Source organism: Pocillopora damicornis, chromosome 8 (genome assembly GCF_964200805.1).
Source record: "Pocillopora damicornis chromosome 8, jaPocDami1.2, whole genome shotgun sequence".
NCBI classification, from domain to species: Eukaryota; Metazoa; Cnidaria; class Anthozoa; order Scleractinia; family Pocilloporidae; genus Pocillopora; species Pocillopora damicornis.
Window position 1 is genome coordinate 4,299,898 of NC_142677.1, and position 26,825 is coordinate 4,326,722.

General features: G+C 37.3%; 1 protein-coding gene, 1 long non-coding RNA gene and 2 pseudogenes across 5 annotated transcripts; 3 read left to right on the top strand and 1 right to left on the bottom strand.

Moving 5' to 3' along the window:
• Positions 1-8,063: 8,063 nt before the first annotated feature.
• On the top strand, positions 8,064-10,819 carry LOC113671964 (uncharacterized). Its single transcript, XR_016189097.1, has 3 exons — positions 8,064-8,265; positions 8,628-9,148; positions 10,524-10,819. It is a non-coding gene; the product is annotated as an uncharacterized LOC113671964 (long non-coding RNA).
• Positions 10,820-11,456: 637 nt separating this feature from the next.
• LOC149041038 (uncharacterized) lies at positions 11,457-13,505 on the top strand (annotated as a pseudogene). Its single transcript, XR_016189195.1, has 4 exons — positions 11,457-11,904; positions 12,468-12,551; positions 12,891-13,012; positions 13,222-13,505. The product of XR_016189195.1 is annotated as an uncharacterized LOC149041038 (transcript).
• A 1,255-nt stretch (positions 13,506-14,760) lies between these two features.
• Positions 14,761-20,889, bottom strand: LOC149041039 (uncharacterized; annotated as a pseudogene). The gene is made up of 11 exons (XR_016189056.1): positions 20,592-20,889; positions 20,428-20,499; positions 20,026-20,104; positions 19,647-19,763; positions 18,878-19,410; positions 17,871-18,364; positions 16,962-17,126; positions 16,398-16,812; positions 16,080-16,137; positions 15,897-15,990; positions 14,761-15,106 (listed from the first exon to the last, which is right to left on the bottom strand). The product of XR_016189056.1 is annotated as an uncharacterized LOC149041039 (transcript).
• A 1,869-nt stretch (positions 20,890-22,758) lies between these two features.
• On the top strand, positions 22,759-26,116 carry LOC113684630 (uncharacterized). Of its 2 annotated transcripts, XM_089214304.1 has the most exons (4): positions 22,759-22,898; positions 23,385-23,405; positions 24,576-24,956; positions 25,147-26,116. In XM_089214304.1, exons 1-4 carry the CDS (start codon positions 22,892-22,894, stop codon positions 25,227-25,229), a joined length of 492 nt encoding a protein of 163 aa, XP_089070430.1. In that variant the 5' UTR covers positions 22,759-22,891; the 3' UTR covers positions 25,230-26,116. The 2 variants fall into 2 exon arrangements, with proteins under 2 accessions (XP_089070430.1, XP_089070429.1); XM_089214303.1 differs by lacking the exon at positions 22,759-22,898 and having other exon boundaries at positions 23,257-23,405.
• Positions 26,117-26,825: the final 709 nt, after the last annotated feature.

The following is a 26,825-nucleotide window of genomic DNA, read 5'->3' on the forward strand; positions in this document are numbered from 1 at the left end:
GACATTAAGGCACTACTTTAACAGATAACGTTAAATATATTATGCTTAAGACCAGCCATGTATGTGGAAATTAGGGAACATATGAAAGTGTTCGCCTTTCATTGTTGAGTTCTTGATAAGTTAATTAATATAATATAGAGTATACTTCAATTATAGCGTTCCGTTCGAATGTTAGGTTCGCCCGCGCAAATGAGCGCGTGCACCTAAATGCTCGTTCTCTCTTAAAAGAGCATGGTGACCTATATTTTTCATTGCTAGGTTAACTGCACAAAATGATTCTCTTTAAGTTGAAGAATATAAACAAATAATTCTTCAGAAGGAAAAAAAAAAAAGGATAAAGCTAAAAGCGTGCACAGAACCTTCACTCGAGGATGGAAATTATGACTTCGAGACAACGACTCCTGGTACGTACGTTTTCAGTCGAGGTAGTTGAAAATGGTGTATTTTTTTCCCCGTAAACTATATATTACACTGTTGCGGAAGTATTTCCTTAAAAATTATTACTTCCAGCTAACGCAAAATGTAACTCGAACCGAGGGAATGACGCAGGCGAGTTTGGTTCATCGTATCTCTTTTTGAGAGAATTGTGACCTATCCTTTTTATTGCGTTTTAAAAACATCTTTCGGGATCTTCTATTTCTGAGGAATCATGATCACCTTAAGGAGCACTAAGGACTGTATAATTGATTAACAGAAGTAGATGGATTTTCTATCGGCAGTTTTAATTTGATTGACGTTAATCATTGGATGGTTTAATCGTTGAATTAATGTATGGTGGAAAGGGTTTAATGAGATTCAGATAGTATCTTAGTTCTTATTTTCACATCCATGAAAGAGGTACTTGATCAGTTTAAGTTAAAATGATTGTCTATATGACGAGAGCTTCTCAATAAAAGTATTGTTATCGTTCTTATTTTTTGTTGCTGTAGTATTTTTTTGTACTGATCACTGAGCTGATAATCCATGCTTCAAGCGTTAGTTGATTTTTCATCAACTTAATCATTTAGAGAAAGAGTTCACTGACGCCCACTCTTGAGTTCTAAGACAGAAAATCGTTCATCGATCTTAGTTAAAAAGCGCTCGATATAGAAGTATTCACTCGTTTAAGCGTCACTGTTTAAAATGGACAACAGTGGATGCAGAAACCTTTACAGTAGTTGAAACGCAGCTGTAACAGCGCTTACTTTCAAACAGAATCAAGGGCTTGTTGAGCTTTTGACTGTTTTTTTAAGCAGGCGAATCAGTGAACTACCCTCAATTTAGTACACACTCGCAAGCACCCATATCATAGCATATAGGACACAGAGTTCACAGTGTTGAGGTTTGGTCTTTGCCTTTTGTTGTGTTTGGATATGCTCGGAGAATTCAAAACCTTTAAAGCTACTCTGTAAAATAGCGCTTAGAATTTTTATTTCACGTTGTTTGTATATCTTAAGTGCAAGCAAAACTGACTGCTCACTTAAATCTTTTGTTCGGTGACTTCTCTTTGGCTTAGATTCACCTTGACCCCTTACGAAAAAAAAAGCGTCACTGTCCTCATTCCCCTAATGCAGAGTTATTTGACTCAATACTGTGATTATGAATTGTTTGTTCTGATCAAATTACTACGATCAACTTTCCCTCTTATTTTCTTCGACCAACTGAAAACGTCTAGGTTTGGAACAAACCTGTGGGCGTCAAAGCCATTTTTCACTAAGACATAAGTGCAAGCATAAGCAAAACGGTAATAGGGGTGTCTACAGCACAAGTATTAGCATGAGTACGTGGCAGTGAAGACGCGCACAACACAAGCAAAAGCGTAAGCACAAGCAGAACGAATGTTTTTGTGCTTCTTGTGCTTGCGCTTATGCTTATGTCAAATGAGAATTTGCTGCTGTAAGCACGGGCATTAGCATGAGCGAAAGTCCGCCATCTTGTTTTACTGTATCGAGAAGGTATGGAACCAAAAAAGGGTAATTATCAAATCTGCCTATGTCTATGAGTTTATGCTTGTGTTCAGGGCGCCCTCGCTTCCGTCATGCTTATGCTAATGCATGTTCTTATTTGTTATAACAAGTCTTAACTTCGACGATCAGCCTTAGACGTAAGTGAGTATTTGCTCCCTCCGGACTTATTTCTTTGAATTAAGAAAGTCCAGAATGTGCAATAGCATGCCAGGGCAATTGAATCTTTTGCAAATTTCCCGAGGCAATGTATCCTAGCACAGAATCCTGAGAGATTAAAAAACAATGGATTTTTTCGAGAAAAACCGTTCAAAACACACATAAACAGAAAAATAAATTGCTTGTTTAATTTAAAATAGACCACGATGCCCGATTTGGAAAGACGTGAATTGCGCTTCTCATATTCCAAAGTTAGATTTCTTGTCCGTTTTTTCGTATTTAAAATATAACAAGATATTTCTTCAGCGAAACACGAAAGTGGGTATTTGCTACAAAAATGCGTATTTGTAACGAAATTACATTTTTTTGGAATAAATTTGTTTTAATGTATAAATTTGAAGTCAAACAAGGTGAAGGCAATCGTTTATACAAAGCGCTGACCTTCTATGCAAAAAAAGCGTCGCAAGAAACTAATCGAGGGGTTTTAAAAGGCAAAAAAGGTGTGGCCACTTTCAAAAAATCCTGTTCAGATCAAGGTCGAGTTTAACTGTTAGCTAACAACAGGATATTATTCAAACTAAGCTTGGCAAAGAACCAAAGAATATTTCAGATTGATGGGGGGTTTGAAGGCATTTATCCTTACCTAAATGACCTTCGGATTTGGCCAAAAGCCGGATTTTATTTTAAAATTTAGGTCCGCGTACCGCAGAGTAGGTAGTTGCTACGTAGGTGATATAAAAAAGGTTATAGAAATGTTATATTCCTTAAAATTTAGTTTCTGTCTACAACAGTCGAAGAATAAAGTATTATTGTTTAAGACAATACCTTTTAAATCGCTTCCTTATTTAATTAAAGGAATTAAAATCGTGAGTAGAAAAAAAGTAGCAAATATCTACTTATAGATCTAAAGAGAGAGAGAGGATTACTGAATAACTTATTTATCGGCTTGAGGTAGTGACCAACGTCTTTGCTTAATAATACTGCCCAGCCGGAAAAACAAGATATTTTTATGAAAAATGGCGGCGAAGGTAGGGATGACTAGCGACTAAATACAGGAATGGCTCCGACACGTAACTGGATGATAAAAATAGTAAAAGTTAATAAGTTATATCTTAAGTCCTTGCTCGTGAATATTGTTTAACCGTGTGTCTCGAAGCGGAACAATTCGAAATAACAATGCGAGTGAAAACACCGATGTGTTAAACAAGAAATGGTTACTTACCATCTGTAATAAACCTCTTCAAATCGCTAAGTTAGCGTCTACTGCCTCTCCGGGTATCAAAGATGCTTTGTCTGTATCCAACACGTCAGAAACAGACTGTTTAATGGCAGATTTAACCAGATCTTCAATGGAGTGATGTTTTTCCTTTGTAAACCAGTGAAGCATTTCTTGCAATCCTACAACAGAAATAAACAGATGGTGAGGTGAGACAGGTGTGATAGGCAAGGAAGAAAAAATTGCAAACAATGAAGCACAACATACCTTGTGCGCCATCGTTTTGCCGGATGTGAAGTCTACAGGTACTTTGCTGTTTTTCTGCTCTGATTGCTCATTATTCTTCCAATTCTCAATCATCTCCATCTTCTGTTCCTTGGTTGGTTTTTCCAACCTGATATTTCTCTTCTGTGCCTTTCGTTTGGTGGAAAAGAAATGTTTCTGGACCTCAATTTTTTGTTTCAGGTGCACTCCCTTTAGGTATAGCAGCCGACAGTGTACTTGTCGTATGCTTGTGCAGCACCATCGAAGTGAACAAACTTTAAGAGGAATTGACACTTTTCTCTAACTGTTGCAGCACATCTTCATCTTCACAGACTTCAACATCATAGATCATTCTGAACAATTTCGCCCTGAGGGATTTTTTGTCCTCTCTATGGTACTTTCCCCATTCTCGCCCAGAATTCCTTTATTAAGACAGTCTCGTAGAGGTTTATCTCGTTGGTACTGTTGTGGTATGCAGTATCACTGGATGCTTCCTGGTAGTCAGGATCCATGGAGCTATTTTCTGGGCGTGGGAACTGACTAAGGTTGTCTTCAAGAAGCTACCCACATTCAAACATCTGTTCACGACCTTACTCAATCATTAAGAATTTTATTATATGATTGTCACACTGTCTTTTTCTCTCCACTTTCGCATCTCACAGACCCTTGCACGGGGATTTTCTTATAATTGTTTCGATAAAAGCGCCGGGGGGAGGGGGGGTCGTACTGATGATATAATAAATATTACTGAAGAAGTACATGGCCCTGCATGAATAAAAGAGGGCTTTATTTAAAAGCATTGTAGAGTTCAATATAGGAAGAACGTAGTAAAACGCTCTTTCAGTTTTTATCTTTTAATTATTTAGCCAAAACGAATGGCAAAAAACAATAAAAAAATAAAATAAATAAAATAATGGACGCATGAGTAGGAGCTATTCCTATCAGCGGTGAAATATAGGAATGGCTCCAGTCTCTGATCGTCCGCCTGAAGTGGCTAAATGAGCTTAGTCAGTGGAGCTGGTCAGTGGATAACTTTGTCTTCGGCAGAGTAATGCTGAACTACCTCACCGGACAAGAAAGGCTCTGCAATCCCTTCGTTATGTTAGTAACCATTTCTTGTTTGATACATCGGTGTTTTCACTTGCATTGATATTTCATTGTTCTGCTTCAAGACACGCGGGTAAACAATACTCACGAGCATGGAGTTAAGATATAACTTATTAACTTTTACTATTTTTATCATCCAATTACAGGTTGGAGCCATTCCTATATTTAGTCACTGGTGTGGGGATGTACTCGGTGACTTATGAAAGCATTACCGTTGCCCGTGGGCAGAGATAGGAAAATATGGACTGTACTAAGAACCAATCAGATTGCAGGATTCGTTTCAGTGACCTCTAAGAAAAAAGTAAAAATCCCTATCCAGTGGATAGGTGTTACAAAGCATATAGCGTTATCCATCAGATAGAGATTTATTCAGTGGATAGCACCATTCAGCCTTTCAACAACCAGGGCAAGGTGCTTTACCATCAGGACAAAGCACTTTTCTCTTTATTCTGGTTACTTAGAAACAGTGGGAAGTCCTGGCCAATCAAGATAATGTCATGATTGAGTAAAACCATGTCACACCACCCAATAAATGTCACAGTCAGTTTTATTTAACCCTTTAACTCCCAAGGTCTCATTAGTAATTCTCCTTACTGTCTGCCATACAATTCATATGATGTTAGTTTGGAGAATTTGGAATTGGATCAACTGATAATCCCCTTATTGATATTTTCTTTATTCTCTTTACTCGTCTGCTTGATATTGTACTGATAGTGTAAGGAGAAATTCTGTCTTGATCACTAGTGGGACTTAAGGGGTTGACCTGGTCTTTTTGTTAATTTTGAAACCAATGTTGATTAGCCTACCTTTTTATTAGAACCAATAGCAAGTTGTTAGATTCCATAGGAGTTGTTTTCTATAGATTCTAATTTTAACCCACGTGACCAGTGGAATGGATACAATATGAAATTCCCTTAGCATATCTCTGTCTTGTGACGTCTTTCAGTCAAAAGGAATTACCTGAATTCTGCCCATTTGACTGTGGCTACATATGCAAGACAAGTTTTAGTTATACTGAACTTTTCATGGTGTCAATTAACAGAGTAAAACTTACAATCAGCATACATACCACAGCCGTAGTTGACTCTATTCATTAATACAAGCACCCTGTTATCGTGATCATATTCTCGTGGCCTATTGGTGGTAATGCAGGCAGTTACAGGGCAATGAAGGTTCATTTGACTTCTATTTTTCTGTCCATATTGGCAGCCTGCAAGAGCTAATGACACAACTCCTGAGAACACAACTGCAAGGCAGGAACTGAAGCAGGGGGAGAAATCAAGTGAAAGTTAAAAGGAACAAAGAGTTTTGGTGTTTCGTTCTACTTGCCATCTTCTTTCCTCCTTATCTATTTTATGTCAACTTCATCCTCGCACATTTTTATTTTTGGTTTCTGTGGGATCGAATTGGCTTCTTCACAAAAAGAGAAGAAAATGATGCAGAAAAAAACCTGAGCCAAGCTCTTTGCCTAGCAAGTCAGACTGGCAGACAACAAAATGACAATGGATGGAAATAAATGTTTGTAAGGCATGTTTCCAAAAGAGATGAGGGGAATCCCCAAACTCATGGACACTAAGATTCCCTTAACTCTTTGACCCCTAAGAGTGACCAGCATCTAATTTCTCCTTACAATATCACTCGTTAATCACACATTTAGGTCTCAAGAATAAAGGAAATGATCACCAACTCATGCAGCTCTTGATTGATGAACAAAATTCTCCTTGTCAGCACCTTAGGACATGTATGGAGAACAGTTGGGAGAATATACATAGTAATGTTTGGGTGTAAAAAGTTTTTATCCGCAGCTTTGACTACGTGACCATCGTATTCATGGTCATGTAATATCAAACATAAACCGTCTCCGGGCAAGAGTAAATTTGTAACAAGACGCTTCAAACGGTCCATGAAGGCTAAAAAAAAAATAACACAAATATATATAATATAATTTAATTGAGATAGTTAGACCGAAAGGTAATTTAAGTATGCAATTTTCAGAGCTTTATTTATAAGCGTCACGCTTATAAAGAAATATACAAATATATAATACATGCATGTACAGCCTTTTTTTTGCCTTAAGGAAAGGCATTTTTTTATCGTGTACGATTCAACAGCGATTTTGCAACTAAGATCTGTATGTTTTGGTGCCTATTAGCCTGTGTCAGGGCTCCTGCCTGTGCCTAATAGCTAAGAAGGCCGTACGCACGTGCGCTACGTTATGGTGTCGAGTGTACTTAACACAGGTTCTGCTCTTGTAAATCCTTCTCGTGACCACGAAAATATCCGGCAGTTGTTGGTACACTTCGTGATACATACACATACAGGTAGCCGCATTGCACAAAATGGCGGATGAATAACAGCACACCACCTTTTCGAATATTTCCCGCCGTTCACGAAAATAAATTAAGCGAGAGGAATAAAAGAAGAGGCCGGTGCAATTTTTCGCAGTTTTTGCCAAAGAAGATTAGACGTAGGGGATCGAAGAAGACATCTGATTTGAGTACTACGTTCACCACCTCGACTGGTCAAGGTGATTTCGAAAATCCTTCTCATCAGGCGTTGCAACCTAGACCAATTTTACATGCCTTGCTGGTAAGTCTTAATTTTGCATCTATTAAAAATATTTTCGATTCTGTTTTTTACAGTCATTTTAAGCTTAAGTTCTTCTAGCATGTGCTCTATAAATTATATTCGGATGTGCCACAAATTGTCAGGGAAAGATCAGGAAAGAAGTCATGGAATTTTATTTTGAGTCATGGGTAGTTGGCATGTTTCAAAAAAGTCAAGGAAAACTGATGTCTGTAGTAACCAAGATATTTTTTATTCGACAGACTGTTTTTTTTTTCCACATATATATGGGAAACTGTTTTGTTCATGAGATGTGATGAATCACACACAATGACAGTATTAATTTTTTTATTCCTCGTTATTTTCCTTTATATTGGGCTGAAGCTTATATAATTAATACCTCCTCTTTTCCAACGAGGATTTAGTTAGTACAAGCATATAAACTGAGATAAATAATTTATAAAAATGTTCCAATAAATTGTATAACTGTATCTCATGTGCACATTCATTAAGTGCCATTTATTTCTGCTTATACATTAAGAGGCAACTGCAGTTCCCATCCTCTTTCTTAAAGCTTCTCTTTTTATTGTTACCAATTATTTCTCCAGCCTCCTTTAAGCACCCTCATGTGCTAGTCAAATGTTTTTTCTATTGAATTCTACCAACCTGAGTTGTGAAATGAAAGGCCCCAATTACTATTAACAGGATTATAAGCTGTCTTCATTTAGCTATTTTGTTTTGAATCTGACCCCTGTGTCTTTGACTGTGTCCCAGGCCCCTGTGCCATAATTTTCTATTTTGCATTTCAGGATTAAATTGAGTAATAAATTATATGTAATAATAAGTATTGTTTATTAAATGTTTCTCACAGGTTTAATTTCAGCTAGTTCTGTTTATGGGAATTGTATCCATTTTGAAGCCACTGAAAAGTTGATGGAAAGCTTTGAAAGGGAAAACAACGTCACCCCTTCACTTGCCAGAGACACATATTCTCATGATCACACTTACCAAGTAAGATGAATGCATTTTTTGCTTTAGAACGTTAAAATTTTGGAATTATTACTAACATTAATCTTGCTTTTGTCAACACTTTCTGGTTATTTTTAACTCATCCTAATTATTTTGGTTTAAGTTAAATAATGTTAGAGCATAATTTATGTATTTAAACAGCTAGGCCCCCTTCAGAGTACAGCTATTTATGAATCTTAGTTTATCATATTCTTGGAGAAATGACAAGTGCATTATTTGCTGTAAGTAGTTGTAAACATCATATTTTTCCATTTGTATCTGTTATTTAAGTAAAGACTATCTGAAATGATTGTAGCATTTCCACAGTCTACTTACTTGTTGTTCTTGCTGTTTTTCTATCTCAGGAGGAACATCATGACTTATTGCCTTTGAATGGGAATAATTTAACCATTTTTGTACATGGAAATAAACAGCATGGAATAGTTGGCCTCCATGGTGTACTTATCACTTGCTTTTTCTGTGATCACCAGTGTCACATTTGTGAGCATGTAACAAAAGTAGCAGAATCTGAGCAAACAACAGAACACGAAATGCCTGATTTTCTGATTGATTTTTTTACCGAGAAATATTTTCGAGAGTCTACTGAATCAGTTGCAGCAGCCATCACTTGGAAAAGTGGTGGCTGCTGAAAAGAGTGGAAAATAAGATCAGTATCTTGTAACAGAAATACCATTCCATCTATCAACAACACAAAAAAAGTATTCTCCTCTCTGGAAGATGTTCTTTGTGGCCAAATTTCAACCACTGATTTGGTGCTGCCTACTCCCAACTTGTCTCCCTCCTGCCCAAAGTGTTCATGGCAGTGCATAAGTCAGACTATCACAAGCTTTGTGCTTTTTGAAAAAGCAGACATGGCAATGTGAAGGTAAGAAATTCCCTGTGTTAATTATCTGATCTCTTAAAGTGTTCAAGTTGTGTTCACTGTCATGAATGGGATAGAATGGCTGAAAAATGAAAACCATACAGGTTGTCCAGGTAATGTGGAAATTTCATTCAGATTTTAAACCAGTTGATTGGATGATAGCTGTCAACAGCCTGGCATGAGGCATCCATTGGGAGCTGACAGCAAGCCAAATAAATTATGTTATTATTTTGCCTCAGCTCAAGGTGAATACAGGTGTACTGCTAAAAACCAACACAAGGTTTTTGTATAGCTCTAGCACAGATATTTCTCAGCCATGGATGGCAACCAGAAATCAGAAATGTTCTCCTCTTTGTTATATAATTATTACCAAATTTTCATTCGTAATCTTTTGTTTCAAATTCTAAAACTGGAGTTTTTAAATTTGGGGTGAAGTTATCAGTGCATCAAAAATAACAACATTCACCTTCCAGTTGTTGTCCATGGATCAAACTATTTGTCTGTGCTTAAGCTCCCTATTTACAATCATAATATAACTTAAATTTATATATTCTCAAAGCATAAATGTTCTGAATACAATATGAAATGGTTCATGCCTGTGGCTACTAACACGTCACTTATGAGTAATTTTAGTATCTTATTCTGTATCATAAGTTAATTCTCTGTTGCAGTTTAAAAGTTGAAGTCTTACAGGCCTACACACTTATTACATGTTACTTTGATGTTGTGTTGAGAATGGCCTAATGAAAATTACATAATGTTGAAATTTTTTCAAGTAATCACATACCACCCAATAGTTAACAGTGAATTTGAAAATAACATTATTGTGACATTTGAATACCAAATAATGTACTTTGTTCGATAAATTTAAATGTTTCTGGAACACATGCAGCAGACACTTATAACAACAATTATAATTTACAACAATTATACTAAACAATCAAAGACTCATTTGTCTGCACATGATGGTTTACAATGAGAATCAGGTACCAGAAAAAAAACAAATAATCAATAAATTAAGAGCTGAGGGTTCTGATTTATTGTATCTCTGAAGTTTTGCCTGTGACATTGACTGAAAAGCATTGTCTTAACCCTTTAACTCCCAAGATCTCATCAGTAATTCTCCTTACTGTCTGCCATACAGTTCTTGTGATGTTAGTTCGGAGAATTTGGTATTGGATCAACTTATAATCCTCAAATTGATATTTTTCTTTATTCTCATCACTTGTCTGCTTGATATTATATTGATATTGTAAGGAGAAATTCTGTCTTGGTCACTTATAGGAGTGAAAGGGTTAAGAATGATATAAAATTGTACATGTATGTCATTCAATTGTCTTTCAAAAAGCTATATTTAAATTATGTTCTCTTTTTTTAGGTGCACTCTATTTACATACCACGGTGTCTGGCAAGAGATCATGGCTGATGCACATGTATTGGACTTCAAGAGGATGTTATTGTACTACCACTGGCGTTTTGCTTGCTGCAGTTTCGTGAACCTTCTTGACATAAACTATGAAGAAGGTTTTTGTTGTGCCATCTCTGGCAAAGATAACAGTCTGCACTTTGTCATTTGTGATGCTAAAGCACTATCCTTCAGACAAGAGCTTTGTACTTCTCTGAAGTCTACTTATTCATCACTAAGTCCATCGACTGTACCATGAGAACAGGAAGATAAGTTGCTATTTATGCTTATGATTTTTTTAAAAAATATACTATGCATTATTTATTCTATTATTTTGGTTCCCAGTATGATTCAAGGAGTTCTATTTTAGAATGTGAGCATGATATAATATATTAATCTGTTGATGTAAAGACTATGACTTGATTCAGTTTGATTACTGATTAATATAATAATTTTAAATATTTTTAATCCTTCACCTTGGGCTGGCACCTTGTCGTGGTGGTGAAGCTTGTGTGTCTCATTGACCCTGCAAAGACCTTGGAATGAGGTCTTCTTTTTCTGGATCAGTTGAGGGGTTGAGACCAGACTAAGACCAGCTCCAGTTCCTCCTACATTCAGTGAGATGGACTTTTAATGTGTCTAAATATCACCTGTTTTTATTTGCTTTGTTTGAAGAGATCTGCATTTAGGCTAATTATTTAATATTTTATGACATCACTAGGCATCGTGACAGGGTTTACCTTGCTGAAAAACATGTCAGGCAGATGGTAGATCAAGTAGGCCGTGATGTTAGCAAGGTTACATTACACAGTAATGACCTCTTTACACCTGGAGTTGCAGCATTGTGCACCTGCCTAAGGTAGATTTCTTTCCTGGTGCATTTTGTTCTGTGGATCTGATGTCTCTTTTCCAACACCTATTACTGGACTTTTCAATCCATTAGGGGAAGCTTCCCCACTTCTCCCCCAATTGGACTCCTTGGAAACATTTTACCGCAGACTCATTGGCAACGGACCTGTCGAGCACTGTCCTGAAGACATGCTTCTACTCCTGCAAACTTTTCCCCTCCTGTTTGACATTGTGGAAGGAGATCAGCTTCTTGAGACCTTGACTGCATTTATTACTGACCTGTTGGAAAAAGCAAAGTCTCCGTTCAGCAGAAATGGATCAATACCAGATGCTGTGCAATTGGATGTACACCGCACAAATGATGTAGAATACTATCCTTGCCTGCCTGTGGTAAGAAATCATGGTGACTATTGCCTGGATGACACAACTCCAAACATCTGCGCAAAGAGGAGTACTCGACACCCATCCTTACTTCCTGGAGTTTTCTTAGTGCACTGTAAACACGGTACAATAATGTTATGGGTTTGTATTAATATTTGTATTAATTTCTACGACGAACAACATTACTTCTGATTTTAAAGAATGTAAATTTCAGTTCACTCTGACCCCCAACTAGCTATTGTTACCCTTTGTTTATTCCAGATTATCCTGACAAGCTCCGGGTTTACGCTCTGCCTGTGGTTTTAGTTATCAGGCTTAGGTTTTTTTCAACAAACGTCATTTTCTTGAAAGACCGAAACTGTTTGTAACGCTTAGTTTTCAGAAGCATAACATCTGCAGCTGTCAAGTCAAAGAATCGCGCAAATTAACTAACTTAACTGTTTTGTTTTGTTTTGTTTTTTGCTGTTTACTGACTAAATCGAAGTTTTTCTTACAATTTATTGGCTAAATGGCATAACGACCTGTATAAATAAAGGTTGTTGATTTCTATTGTCTAGTGATGTACCCCAGTTACACCCTCTCTTCAGTCTTCATTACATGTTCTTACACAACATGCTTTCATGCACTCATGTTGCTGTGATTATGTTTAAAACGGTTTTATATCTTCTCTTCTGATTTCCATTTTAGGTACAACTTATGGATTTAGTGTAATGCTTTGCAATGAATCTCCCAACATCCCATTTACAGTGTTTTGAATGCGTTTCTCAGGAGGTAAGCTCGATTTAATGTGCATGTGTATGTTGTGGCCTTTGATTGGATGCCGTTGTGTGTGAAGAAAATTTCTTTTTAGTACCTGGGCCCGGTTTGAAGGATGCATAACGCTATTCACCGGAAAAATCACTATCTAGTGGATAGCGTTGTATGTTATCACAACACTTAAAGGTGAGTACTGATTAATTCTGTGGATAGCGTTATCCACCCGTTGGACAACCGGGGCCTGGTTTTTTGGGAGTTTATCTTCTCTTGATTTCCTCTATCAGAGTGATTTTATATTAAACGAGTCATAATAAATGTAGCTTCATTACAATTTTTCTGCCTTTTTTTCGACAGATCCCTGCCAGATTGTCTACAACAACGCTTACAATTTGCGTTCGTGTTGTTAAATCGGGATCCTGTCTTTTTCAAGAACTCTCAGTTCCTTGTGGATCGATTGCGTTGGCGGAATCATACAGGTACGTAAATCACCCCAAAACTGGCTTTTTTGGTTTGGCCGTCTTTCATCTTCGGTGTTCATTTAACTATGCTCTCGGGTCTATCCCCTCCTACTAATCTAATGGCACATTACGCACATTTATTGAAGCACATTCGAAGTAATGTTTTAATCTTAACTTTGTCAGTACCAATGCAAAGCAATCGAACCTGTTTTTTTTTCCTTTTTCAGGTTGCTCTGATGCTTACAACCTCTCCCGTTATCCTCAGTGGGACACCTTAAACAGTCAGGCAGCAGAACAAGCCAATTCATGCTTGAAGTCTCTTAAAGGATCCTTGTCATACATGAACGAAAAGAACTTCATGACTTATTGTAAAATATTCATTTGGTATCGAAATTCGCTACGGCGTAAGCAGCTCGAGTCCCAAGGTGTAGCAATGTAACAGTTTTCAGTGGTTATACAGTTTTAGAAACCGGAATAAATGGTAGAAAAGAACGCGGTGGTTAAAGTAAAACAGTTTTTAGTGGTTTTACAGTTTTAGCTAGTTTTAGCGTCAAGTGCCTGCTGAAGCCGTCGGTTGAGAATCAGATCTTTCGCCTTAATTAATTCGACTAATTTGAATAGATCGGCGGCCGCTGTGTAACGAATTGTCTCTAGTTTGTCGATACATTTCAAGCTTTATCTTGAATGAAAATTGACCGTAATTTATTTTAGCGTGGTAATACAGTGTGGATTTAAATTAATTTGAACAGGCTGTCCAATGCAAAACGGCCTGTCTTATTTTATTTCGAGCATTCCCGCCCTTTTCAATTTCTTTCTTGTCTGCATCTTGAATGAAAATTAATCGTTTTGAAGTTTCTTTCAAGTTTGTTTCATTCGGCGACTGTTTGTTGGGAATTTGAGGCTTCATCTCATAAAGTAATTGATCTCTTGTTTCTGTTTATTTCCACATTTCGGCATTTTCTCCCGCTGCGAAGAAATGATTTGATTTCGTACAGTTTCAAAACTGGTTTCAACTCTCTGTTTTGTTTTGATTTTTACGTGTTTTGTCTTTTGTTGTTGCTGTGAGCTAATTTTGAACATCTTGAGTTCATTTAACTGATTGCGTCTCAAGATCATTTGAGGTGCCATGGGCAGATTTTGCTTTGTCATGAAAGTATTTAGTTTAACCGTAGGCGACTTTAATTCAACACCGATGATCCACTATAAACTGTACTTTTAATATTTCAGCCGCTTATTTACCAGAATGGAAAAAAATATATTCTTAAGTGCAGTAAACAACACATAACCGTGGAGCTCCGCTTTTAGGCTTGCCTAAATATATATATTAACAAGACTAAATGATAGAAAATAGTTTCTTGCCTTTTGTTTCCCTTTCTTATCTTGATCATGATTAGTAACACTTGACTGACTACAAGGCTGTTCATTGCAATGTAAATGATTTTCTTAAGTCGGACAAAGTTTCGATTGTTTTGTCCGCGTAACGTCATTATTCCGGTTTATTCAGAGTAATTTAAACATACTTATCAAATGAGTTGGGCCTTTTTTGTGTTGCGGTTTCGTTTAAATACCCTTCCTGTTTTGGTACAAATGCTTATGATGGATAGATTTACCGCATTAAGGAAACAAGGCTGCATAGAAAAGGTACATCGTATCGGAAGTGTGAAGATGAGGGATTTTTCTCGTTGGTTTAAAGAAGTGACCTGGTGTAGCACCTAATAATTATTTCATTTTAAATAACTTAAGACGTATAACCACCAACAACTGTATTATTTTCTTGAAATTTATTCCTGTTATTAAGGGTTTTCAATATATAACTAAACCACCGCACTATTTGTATCAAACATAAGAAAGTACACGATAAAATACGCGAAGTTAAGAGCGGACTGGATTCAATTTCCTGAAGCACCTGAATCAAAACTTTCGCCAATGTATTGCTGACCACAATTTGATATGTGGTTTGTCATGATTATGTAATAAAACCCACAATTATGTTTGGCAAAGTGAGCCTAAAACTATCTATGAAGTTGCTGCCGAAACAAGACTATTTTGAAAGAAAATTGAAGCTCTAAAATAATTGAGATCCTCTTTTTCCATGATGAACTTGATTATGCTCTGAAAGATAAGAAGAAAAAGCATGAACTTTTTAGACAGTTGTGGTTTAAAATAACTTCCTAAATAAAAAACGGTTTGCAGTGTACACCCTCTGGAAATATAGCATACTGGAAACCTGTCCACCCAAAAAGTTACATGTAAAACACTAGGCAAGTTTGGAGGTGACCGTCACGGATAAGGCTTGTCATCAAAAACTCCCCTTTTTAAGCTGGAAAAGTCGCGGTAAATAATTGAAAGATTAAAATATGATAAGTCTTCAGATACTAAACCATAAGCCGCGCCGTACTAGAAACAATTTCAAATACAATACTTCTGGGAGCATCACATCCATAAAGAGCCGGGTCTGTAGGGAAAGTTCTTTCGTAAGTGAAGCAATGATAGGCATTGCAACTGCTGTTATGCGCTCGGCCTGTTTGTTTGAAAACCGAAAGGATCATAATGTTAATAGGAACTAGATAAAAAACGCAAAGGTCGCTTTACTTTTTTGTTCGTTTTAAACACCCTGCATGTTGTGTACCATGATAGCCGAAAATCGCGAAACTAAACTAAACGAAGGCCGTGCGAGCATATTATTTTTGCGTTATGCGGAATAATGACATTTAAACAATCATATTTTAAAGAACACTGAAAAAACGAAATTACGTCGCAAAGCAACTTGTTCCTGTACACAATCAGTAATTGTCGATGTCCTTCAATCGGTTCTAAGTATCGCAATTCTTTTTGTTCAGATATTTTTAAATCTACAAATGAATTTACTGCGTGTCCTCCGAGGGGTCCAGTTGTTACCAACCTCATCAAGTCTCGGTGCGACAAAAGACGATGTTCGGTGTTCAATGCTAGCCTTAATGTATACTTTTGTTTATTAGGAGTTCTGTTGTTGATGTCTGAAAAGGAAAGGAAGCAATGTAAACTTTAACCCGTAATTTAGATTTGATCAAAATCTCTATAATAAGTGTATCTTTAACGTACAAACCTTCAAATACGCCTTCGCTAGAAACCGTAGAATGCCACCTTTGTTTGAGTACACCGATCTACAAAATATAATAGATAAAATGAACAGTACGCTACGTTTAAAAACATTATAAACGAGCCAAAACAAAAAAGTAGCAGAGAAAGTACAGTGGAATCAAGATTTTTTCCAATATTAAAGATAAATATTTTTGTTCAAATAATAAGGTAGCTTTAGGAATCGGGGTAAAGTTACAGTGTTCGACTGAGGTGAGGGAAACAGCATTTCAAGGGTTCGAGTTATCAGGAGGTTCGAAAAATAGGGATTCCACCATACACTCACATGTCGTGGCTCCGATATGGGTGGGGCAACGTGCAGCCACAATCCACTATGGTGGAATCCTTGGCCTCTTCGAATGAAATGCCCAAACAAACGCAGTGGTAGCACTCAAAGCAGGTAAGGCACTGCACCATCTCATTGCCACTTGAATTTTGGGTGTTAAATCCTCGCCAAAACACGCACAAGAAAGCATCTAATGCAACACACTTCTATGGCAGAAGGGGGCATATATGATTGAAGGTGTTTCCTTGTCCTGTAAGTGGCAGCCAGATGATGTGAAAAGGCCCCTCTTCCCGGTCTGGCTGGAAGCAATAAGGAGGACTTTGTTTTGTGTTGTACCATACAGCCCCAGACAGTTCGCAGTGCTGTTGTATTGGTTTGTTCAAAAAGCCGGCAGCAGAGGTTACCTGCAAGAGTTCTAAAAAAAACTGCGGATGTTAGTATTGTAATGCCAACTTGCCTGGAGAAACGAGCTGATAACTGGTTGTAATAAGATGATAAAGATGTGGAATTGATTCAAAAGAATGTGAGCCAGTCCTTAAAACGAACAAGTCTCAAGTTAGCTACCAATATCAGTAAAATTCTTTAAGGCATTGAACACTTGGCTTTGGACACTTTTGCGACAATTTCCTGAATGGATTTGCCTTTAATTTCCTGAACTTCGTTTGGTGAAAGGCTCACACTGGCTGCCCACTACAAAGCATCGCCTCTATCACTAAAATTCCATGCATTCTGTAAAAAGAGATATGACAGAAGCACAGAGTAACTCCTTTTAAAGTTATATTGCGAACGGAATATAATTTTTCAAAATACAGTTTAGTTACTTCTAAGGAGAGGGTAATAAGTAACTACAGGAACGGTTAACATGACACTGAGATGACTACTATTCCTACAATTTTAGCCAGTATTGTATTGTAAATAATCATGCAATTCAGCCTTATTAGGCTGCCATGGGATTTTTAATAAAGATATCTATCCATCTACTACAGATATTAGTTTATTGGACAGTTATCAAATATGATTGAAAACCATGTGCACAAAAACTCATTTTGTAATTATCAAAAGTGATCAAAGGATTTTGGGTTTTGCAAGCAGTTAATGTAACAAATGAAGTTGATGAAAAGAAATGAATTAACATGAATGGCAGTTAGTGTTTAGAGGATAACAAAAAAACCACAACCTTATGTTGCTTGCTAAGTAATCTGAGAATATCAAAGTAGCAAATTTCTCTAACAGCTGGATTAAAATATTTCTGTATAACAAGGAACCACATAAACAAGCACCTAAAGAAAGAACTAATAAATAAATTTTCAAAAAATTAATTTAAGATTGATTTACATGCCTCAGTCTCAGCTTTGAAAAGGAGATCCAGAGGTAAACCTCTGTTAAAGTTCACTTAAAACATAAAACAAGGATGTTAAAATTGTACACTAATAAGCTTAGCAAGCATAACAAAAAATAACTGATTGTTCTTACTTCATCAACAATGTGGTCATAGTGAGCAAGACCATACATTGCTGCACCTGGTCTAAAAAATTAAACGTCACTTTCATGCCCAGACATGAGTATGGAAAGTGAATTATAAAAGCAGTTTCCATCCCCACTTGAGGAGAATGGCTCCAGACCAAGCTCACAAATGGACTGGTCAACATAGCTGGAAAATCTCTAAAAGCAATAGAATATAAAGTTAATGACAGCCAATACAATAAAATTTAGAAATGAAAATAATGATAATAGTAACAATAATAATGATGATGATAATCGTTCCAAGTTAATAACTTTTGCTGAACTTTTTACTGCTCAGGAAGTCTGTGCTGATTCTTGCTGCTGATAAGCTGACATAGAGAGATCTTCGGGAGATGTTCCAGGCTGTGAGGAGATAAACTTAAATTCACCTCCCAAGGCAATCTGACCATGCACCCTAAAATGTCCCTTGCAATTTGGGGCTTTATGATTGTATGGATTTCAGTCTAGGAAAGGAAAAAACACCTTGCATTAATAGGTAGATCACAAATTGATAAACAAAATAACATTAATATTAATAGTCAAAGGCTGTTAATAAACTCTCATGATTGTTTGCCCTCGTGATGGATTCCTCATTATAGGCCCCAACCCTAATCATCAAGTTGAAAAAAAAACTTTTTGAACATCACACTAAAGAACTGGAATTGGCCTGGCATTAGTGGACCCTTAAACAAACAATATCCACCTTTTGGAGTTAGTAGGACCAAACTGCTTGGACATAGCCCCCTTCCCAAGCTTCTAGCTAAACAACTGGTATTAAAAGTTTAGCTGACAGCTGATGAAATGACATAGAGAATGTTCAGGAATGGTAAATTCAAAACAAAATACTTGCATCCTAGACTAGATTAAATTGTTAAATAAATAAATGAAATGATGTGTTTGTTTATTTGTTTGCTGCACATACATGCACAAAAAAAGTAATGAACAAAGAGGAGTTCAATTAATAACAGGAAGCTTACATCTTCATTCAGTTTTCCTAGAATACTCAGCATCTTTGATCTTTGGATCTGATTCAGTTTACTGCAGGTTTGCAGTACAGATTGCCACATATTACTGCAGTAAACTGATTCACTCCCAAATTTCTTCTTTACAATGTCCTCAAATACAAGAGAAGGTTAAACGTGATCTTCAGGAGTAGCCAAGGGACAATCGGAAATGGAAGTGGCAACAGCAGGTGTTGATCAAGGAGCAGGAGGGCAAATGGGGCTTGCAAAAAAATCAGGGGCAGATGAGGGAGAATCAGAAATAAATGCAGAAGCTGGTGTTGATGATACAGGAATGGGAATCACAGGACTGTGAGCAGAACCATTTACTGTGATGTCAACCTCTTGAGAGTGCTATTGTTGATTCCAATTTCTGTAGGAATGCATTATTGAAATTAAGTCGTCCAGATGTGGTCGCTTGTTGCTTTTATTTACATCTGTGAACTCAACTTCTTCAGGCCACCAAACTGGTCTGCATGCTTCTTTCCCCCATCTAGGCTCAGATCTCCCTACATGAAAAACATATATATTCTGCAAATTTATGGGAAAATTGACAGTGGGTGCTTAAATTTTTACATTTAACAACTGCGTTACTATTCAATTTAGCACTTTAGAGAAACAAACTTGTGGGTTGTACGATTAGAATAGACAAATTGCATAGCCTTTTAAGTATATCACCCCCAAAATTGTTTACATTTGTGAAAAATGAACCGTTTGTCTAGTTTGCTTTTTCAAATTTCTTTACCATCTTTTTTGACTTCCCTAACAACCATTTTCCTAAGATCTACCACTATAAATTGCACAGGGTCTTCTGGTGGTATATCATCATCAGCTGCCATTTCTTGAGCTTGAACTTGTTGCACTATAGGAAATAAACATTCAAACTGTATTGTACTGTAAATTAAAATCTGGAAGCAGAAAGGTGGGTACTTATAAGAGATGCAAAACAAAGTGATGTTAAAATGCACTCAGAATTTAATGAATTAAACTAGTTAAAATAAGTATTTCTTGTATAGAGAAGTGAATGAGAAATCAGAAAAATATTCCATATCTTCCATACCTTAAAATATACTGTGGGCTGTAAATAACATCAATCAGTGCCTTAAACTGTCAAAGCATTAAACCTGTTGCAATCCAGAACTGGCCTTTCCAAAATGCAAAGCAGAGTGCTGACAGCTTAGTCCTAGCATACCATTCTTGCATCTAAAAGCAAAAAGAGAGAAATAAAGCAAAAATAGAGGAAGAAAGCCAAGCAGACAGAGACAGACAGACAGACAGACAGACAGACAGACAGACAGACAGAAAGGAAGGAAGGAAGGAAGGTAGGGCTAGCTTAGAATAAAAAAAATCCTGAGGTACTGCATTGTTAGGGATGTAGATACAAACAATTTCAACCCCGATATCATGAGCTTAAAAAACAGTTTTTATTTAAAGTCTTGTTAAAATTACATTGGGAAATTCAAATAAATAAATAAATAAATATAAAAAATATATATATAAAATTAAAAAAGGAAACACTGAAATACTTTTGTTTGCATAGACTTCATGTACCGTCTATCCATCTGGTTACGCTTGTTTGAGTCTGTCTCAAACGCCACCTGAAAGAAAATAGAAAATGAAAATCTCATATACAACAGCTTGCAACCTGAACAATGAAATCATACTCCCACACGTGAAATATAAAACTTACAAAAAAAGGACTCTCTTTTTCTTGCACGACCAGCAGTAGCTGGAGGATCCTCCTCGTGACTTTGGGCTTCCTAAAAAAAATAAGGAATATCGAAAATAGATCGGTGTGAATTAAAAAAATTAAATACAAAAATACCACACGATCACGATTCATGGGAAAGTCTGATATGCTCGTTGCAACAAAAGCAAAGAGCTACGGAAGAATGAATGTCAGCGCCGAGAAATATACTTGCTCCTTTTTACAAAATGTGATAAAATTAAAACGCATTCTTTCCGCCATAATGATAGGCCTCTGTAATATGTGGTGTATGTATAATGAAGTGTACAAGCAGCTGGTGGTTATTTTCGTCCCAAAGCCCCTCACGGTTTCAAAATGGCGAATTATCGTGGGACGGGTAGTACTTGGTGTAAGACTGCCCAAAATGTCCCGGGCCACCGCCCATACTATTAGTACTGTAGTAAGACCTATGGTACCCGCAGGAGTTGTGTAGTACCTGTGGTAGCTGTAGTACCTGTAGTAGCTGTACTAGTAGATGTAGTACCTGTAGTGGCTGTAGTAGCTGTAGTACCTGTAGTACCTGTAGTAGCTGTAGTAGCTGTAGTAGCTGTAGTAGCTGTAGTAGCTGTAGTAGCTGTAGTAGCCGTAGTAGCTGTAGTACCTGTAGTAGCTGTAGTAGTAGTTGTAGTACCTGTAGTACCTGTAGTAGCTGTAGTAGCTGTAGTACCTGTAGTAGCTGTAGTAGCTGTAGTACGTGTAGTACCTGTAGTACGTGTAGTACCTGTAGTACCTGTAGTACCTGTAGTAGCTGTAGTAGCTATAGTAGCTGTAGTACGTGTAGTAGCCGTAGAACCTGTGGTAGCTGTAGTACCTGTAGTAGGTGTAGTACTTGTAGTACCTATAGTATCTGTAGTGTCTGTAGTAGGTGTAGTAGGTGTAGTAGCTGTAGTAGCTGTAGTACCTGTAGTAGTAGTAGCTGTAGTAGCTGTAGTAGCTGTAGTACCTATAGTACCTGTAGTACCTGTAGTACCTATAGTACCTGTAGTACCTGTAGTAGGTGTAGTAGGTGTAGTACCTGTAGTATCTGTAGTGTCTGTAGTAGGTGTAGTAGCTGTAGTAGCTGTAGTAGCTGTAGTACCTGTAGTACCTGTAGTACCTGTAGTAGTAGTAGCTGTAGTAGCTGTAATACCTGTAGTACCTGTAGTGCCTGTAGTATCTGTAGTACCTGTAGAACCTATAGTACCTGTAGTACCTGTAGTAGCTGTAGTAGGTGTAGTAGATGTAGGCCTGTAGAAGCTGTAGTACCTGTAGTACCTGTAGTACCTGTAGTAGCTGTAGTAGTAGTTGTAGTACCTGTAGTACCTGTAGTACCTGTAGTACCTGTAGTAGCTGTAGTACCTGTAGTAGCTGTAGTAGCTGTAGTACATGTAGTACCTGTAGTACGTGTGGTAGCTGTAGTAGCTGTAGTACCTGTAGTAGCTGTAGTAGCTATAGTAGCTGTAGTACGTGTAGTAGCCGTAGTACCTGTGGTAGCTGTAGTACCTGTAGTAGGTGTAGTACTTGTAGTACCTATAGAATCTGTAGTGTCTGTAGTAGGTGTAGTAGGTGTAGTAGCTGTAGTACCTGTAGTAGCTGTAGTGCCTGTAGTACCTGTAGTACCTGTAGTACCTATAGTACCTGTAGTACCTGTAGTACCTGTAGTACCTATAGTACCTGTAGTACCTGTAGTAGGTGTAGTAGGTGTAGTACCTGTAGTATCTGTAGTGTCTGTAGTAGCTGTAGTAGCTGTAGTAGCTGTAGTAGCTGTAATAGCTGTAGTACCTGTAGTAGTAGTAGTACCTGTAGTACCTGTAGTACCTGTAGAACCTATAGTACCTGTAGTACCTGTAGTACCTGTAGTACCTGTAGTAGGTGTAGTAGATGTAGTACCTGTAGAAGCTGTAGTTGCTGTAGTAGGTGTAGTATCGGTAGTATCTGTAGTAGGTGTAGTACCTGTAGCATGTGTACTACCTGTAGTATCTGTAGTATTTGTAATACGTGTGGTAGGTGTAGTATAGTAATAGTTTTGCATGGCTGCATCATTGTACAGTATTGCAAAAGCATACCTATTACAATCGAAATGTAAAACAAACAACACCAATAATGAACCAAAAAAAAAATAACTGCATCACTAACATTGAATCATAAATCACTTAAAAAGGGCAAAGATTGGAAAAAGCCAATGCCGTAAAGTTAGAGGAAAGAACACAAGAGTCACCTACCTATACCAATCAGCGTTCGATAAGGAAAGTTTGGACATCATAATGAAAGGTGAGAAGGAAAGCTACTGTAGAGAAAAGGGTATTGACTTTAAAACATACTATTATCATAGAGATAAAATTTATTCTGCTTACCTCTTCACCAGTTGAACAGTGCCGGGGAGTACTCCTGGGAATTATTGGCAGAGGGGAGGGAGGCGGGGGCGCCTCCTGGTTATCAAAATCCCTGACTCTATTCCAGACCAAAACTGTCATGTTTTTACACCTGTTTTCATACATGGCGGCTTAGAAATTATGTCATCATTACTTGGATTGGAACAGGAAAAAAACCTAAATCTTAATTGGTACTTTTCTCTTTCTTTCTAATGGACAAAATCTATTGCCGTTTTCGGACTAAACCGGTGCAAAAACCCTACCCTTTGGGCGGCACATATAAGGGGGTACCAGTCAGGGGCGATGGCTCGAGATAACAGAGAGCGAAGTGCAATTCCCACAAAAGAAGTCTCCGATAAATCTTTTTTTTTGTCTTCTTTTTCAGCTTTAAAGAAACCAGGAGAAGGTTAGACAATGATAGCTATTTTCAAACATGATTATGACATTACGTTATGTAGAAGTGTTTTGATTTATATATTAAGAATTGTTATTTTTTGATATAAACCAGTTAAGTTTACGCCAAAAAAAAATTGATCCGCAATTGATAATCTAGACGTATATTCCGCGAGAGGAAATAAATTTAAAGACCTCAAGTGACCACTAAAAAGTTGCAGTCGTGGGCATTAGCTGACCGTTGCAAAGGGGGCAGGCCTGATCTGTTTGATCTGCAAATGGTTTTGTCGACGAGGCAAGATCGCTAGGGTGTGGAGTACCTGATCTCGCGAGTGAATTGGCACTCAAATTACTATCGTCCTTCTTCTTTGACTTGTTCTTCCATCCCCACTTCGGCTGGGTACCAGTCTTCTTGCGTTCCGCTTTCAGGGCATCAGGTGAGAAGATGGGGTCATTTGCAAGTTCTGCTTCTTCTCTGACAAAGTTCATAAAGGCGCTAAATGTGATTATTTTCTTAGACTTGGTTTGCCTTTCATGAGCATGCCGGCACCATTTCACAGCAGAAATTAGCATTAGTTGATATTTGAAAAGGATGATATTAAAGTTGTAGTCGTTTCAAAAATTACAATTTTAAAATTTGGGGAAAGAGCCATAATGGGCTGTATATATGGCTCTTGAAAGCACCTAATATTTCTTTAAAAAAAATTATCAAGGTACCGTTTTTGATAAAATTCAGAATATCCGCTCCCTAGTATACATATTGGGAAAAAGTGCAATTGGCTGGTCACCCGACAGTAAACGAACCAACTAGAGACATGTTTCTGCGCCGTAAATATCTTAATAACAGATTTCTAGGAATTAATTGAACTTTATGATTAAAAATTAGGCGTTTCAGATAGCGTGAGGTGTTCGGTTTTGGTAACCGTTGTATTTCTTTTTGTATTTGAACCCTATTGCACAAGTTTCAATTTTTTTTAAAGGCTTTTCATGCTTCAGTTTTGTTCCTTTGTATATCTATATTGATCAAGGATGTTTATGTGACGTTTTTCCTTAGTAGCCTGCTTCATACGGACAGTAGTGCTAAATTTTGTTACTATCAACAATTCGGTGTGACTAACAGACTAAAGTGTGTAATCGCACTGTAACTTTTTCTGAAGTTAAAAAAATAACTTTTTTTTCACAGGGTCAGGAGAAGTAGTAGAAGTATTCAGCAATGACGTCGGAGAAGGCGCCAGTACAGATGGGAAGAAAGGAGGCAGTGGTGGCGAAGAGAGCGGAGAAAGTAGCGACGAGAACGACGCAGAAAGTAGTGAAAAGAGCGCAGGAGAAAGTACCAGTAATAGCGAAGGAGAATTAACTAGCGAAGAGAGCGAAAGTGCTAATAACAAAGAGATCAAAGGAGAAACTGATGCAGATGTACCTGAAGAAGGCAGCGACGAGAACAGTGCAAAAGGAAATGGCGAAGAAAGACACGAATGCGGGGACAAGGAGGATGGAAGAGGCATTGATGATGGGGTTGGAGAGGAACCAGGGGCCACACGACGGCTGGAACCTAGGAAGAGAGGCAAGTTAATATATTAATGCTCAGCTATTGTACTATAAATAAACTGAACAGAGGTCCATTCCTATGACATTGGATCTCCCCATAAAGCAACCTTGACTTAATACTGCTCTAATAATACTTTTCAAACATCGGATTAATTTAAATTGTGCAACCTTCCATGAAAACAATTTGTATTCCTTCTTTCTTGCAGGGAAAACAGAAGTAGAGAAGCTGAGTGACAACCTAAGCCATTTTTCTTCCCAATTACCCAAAAAAAGAAAAGGAAGAGACTAACTCACATACGTAACAAATGAACCATTCACACCAAATAGACATGTTTAATAAGTAAAATCCCTAGGTTAAAAAGGAACACAGGGTTCTACACGGATTTAATTGAATTGAATTCAAGACGTTGCGTAATCGTTGCAAAATTTTGAAAATGATAAAAGTGCACTAAACAGTCACAAACCGTTTTAAGCATGTTTAAGGACTCTTCAAGCTTTGGTGTGAATGGAGCCTAATATTTAGTCTTTGAGCGGATAGTTGCCTAGCTATCCGTGCAGAGAACTCGTTGAAAATCGTTCATGCGCCTAGAACTATTGTAAACATAAATAAATGAATAAAGAACTGATGGGAAAATGAAACTTCGGAGCTCAAGTTCTAAACCTTCCCAGAGCTCTTCAGTATTTTAAAATCAATAGATTATATCGTGACAGGCTCAAGTAGCCTCACAGAATTTTGTTCAATTTACCCTTACCAAAATTTGTTTCAAGATTCAATTCTGCGAACAGAATAAAAGATAAATTCATTGAAAAGGTATTATTCTATCGCCATTAACGTTTTTAGGCTTATCACATAGTTCTTTTATTGTTTGTATAGATAACTTTGTTATGTTTTATTGGCAAACATTTCTTTATTTCTAGAATGTTCGTCTTGATTTACATTCTTGATGTGCCTTAAAATGACAGATTGTTGAAAGAATTGTTTTGAGTAATAGCATGGCAAAGACAAGAAAAAAAAAGATTCTGCGAAATAGAGCAGCGGTTAGCTCGAGAAACTTATGAGTTTCCCATTAGTTAGGTAGAGACTTCAATAAGAATAATTTCTTAAGAAAAGTATCTGATCATTAGTTATCATTAGCTCTTGTTATCGATTAATGTGGCAATAAAAGTTTTTTACATTTGAATACAAGTCTCTCTGTTGGCTTTTTCCAGTCAGTCACACTCGGTCGTCTTAAAGTCGCGAGAAGGGGGTGGGGAAGGTGAATATATCGTTTTCCAACTACGTTTCCGGACTCGCTTGACAGTGCCGTGATGTCACATAGTAAAGGGTTAAAGCCTCAGGGGCACCCAAAGACTGTCTCCTTTAAAGTATGTTGGAATCACTTTTTACGCAGTCCAGAGTTTTCTTTTCTGCACCCTAGAAATGTATTCTAAGCGGCACTACAAAATTGTTATCGTTTAGGTCATTAGAGATTTCCACAAGCAGGCAACTTTTTGGCAACTTCTCGTATTTGGAACAACATCTTTCCTTTATTGCAACTATTGGCTTTTGGATTAAGATTTCTCTAGAACTTTATCATAGTGTTTGAATTAGCCTTTGTTCCATATTTCACAATGTTTTGTAGACAATTTGCGAATTACCAGTAAAAAAAGGAGACAAATACTCCTCCCCTGAGGCACATGAAGGGCGCAAGGTCAGTCAGCGAATGATTGACGCAGATTCTCACTCGACTGACTCGAGTGTCTCGGGTGAAGAAGGTCATTAAGGAATGTTTTTGGCTCATTACATTTCCTTCGTGATTTTAACTCCGGAAAAAGTTATTAAGCAACGCTGGTTGCGCTGAAAAAAATTGCACGAAAATTCTAAGAAATCTTACTTTTGTTTGTA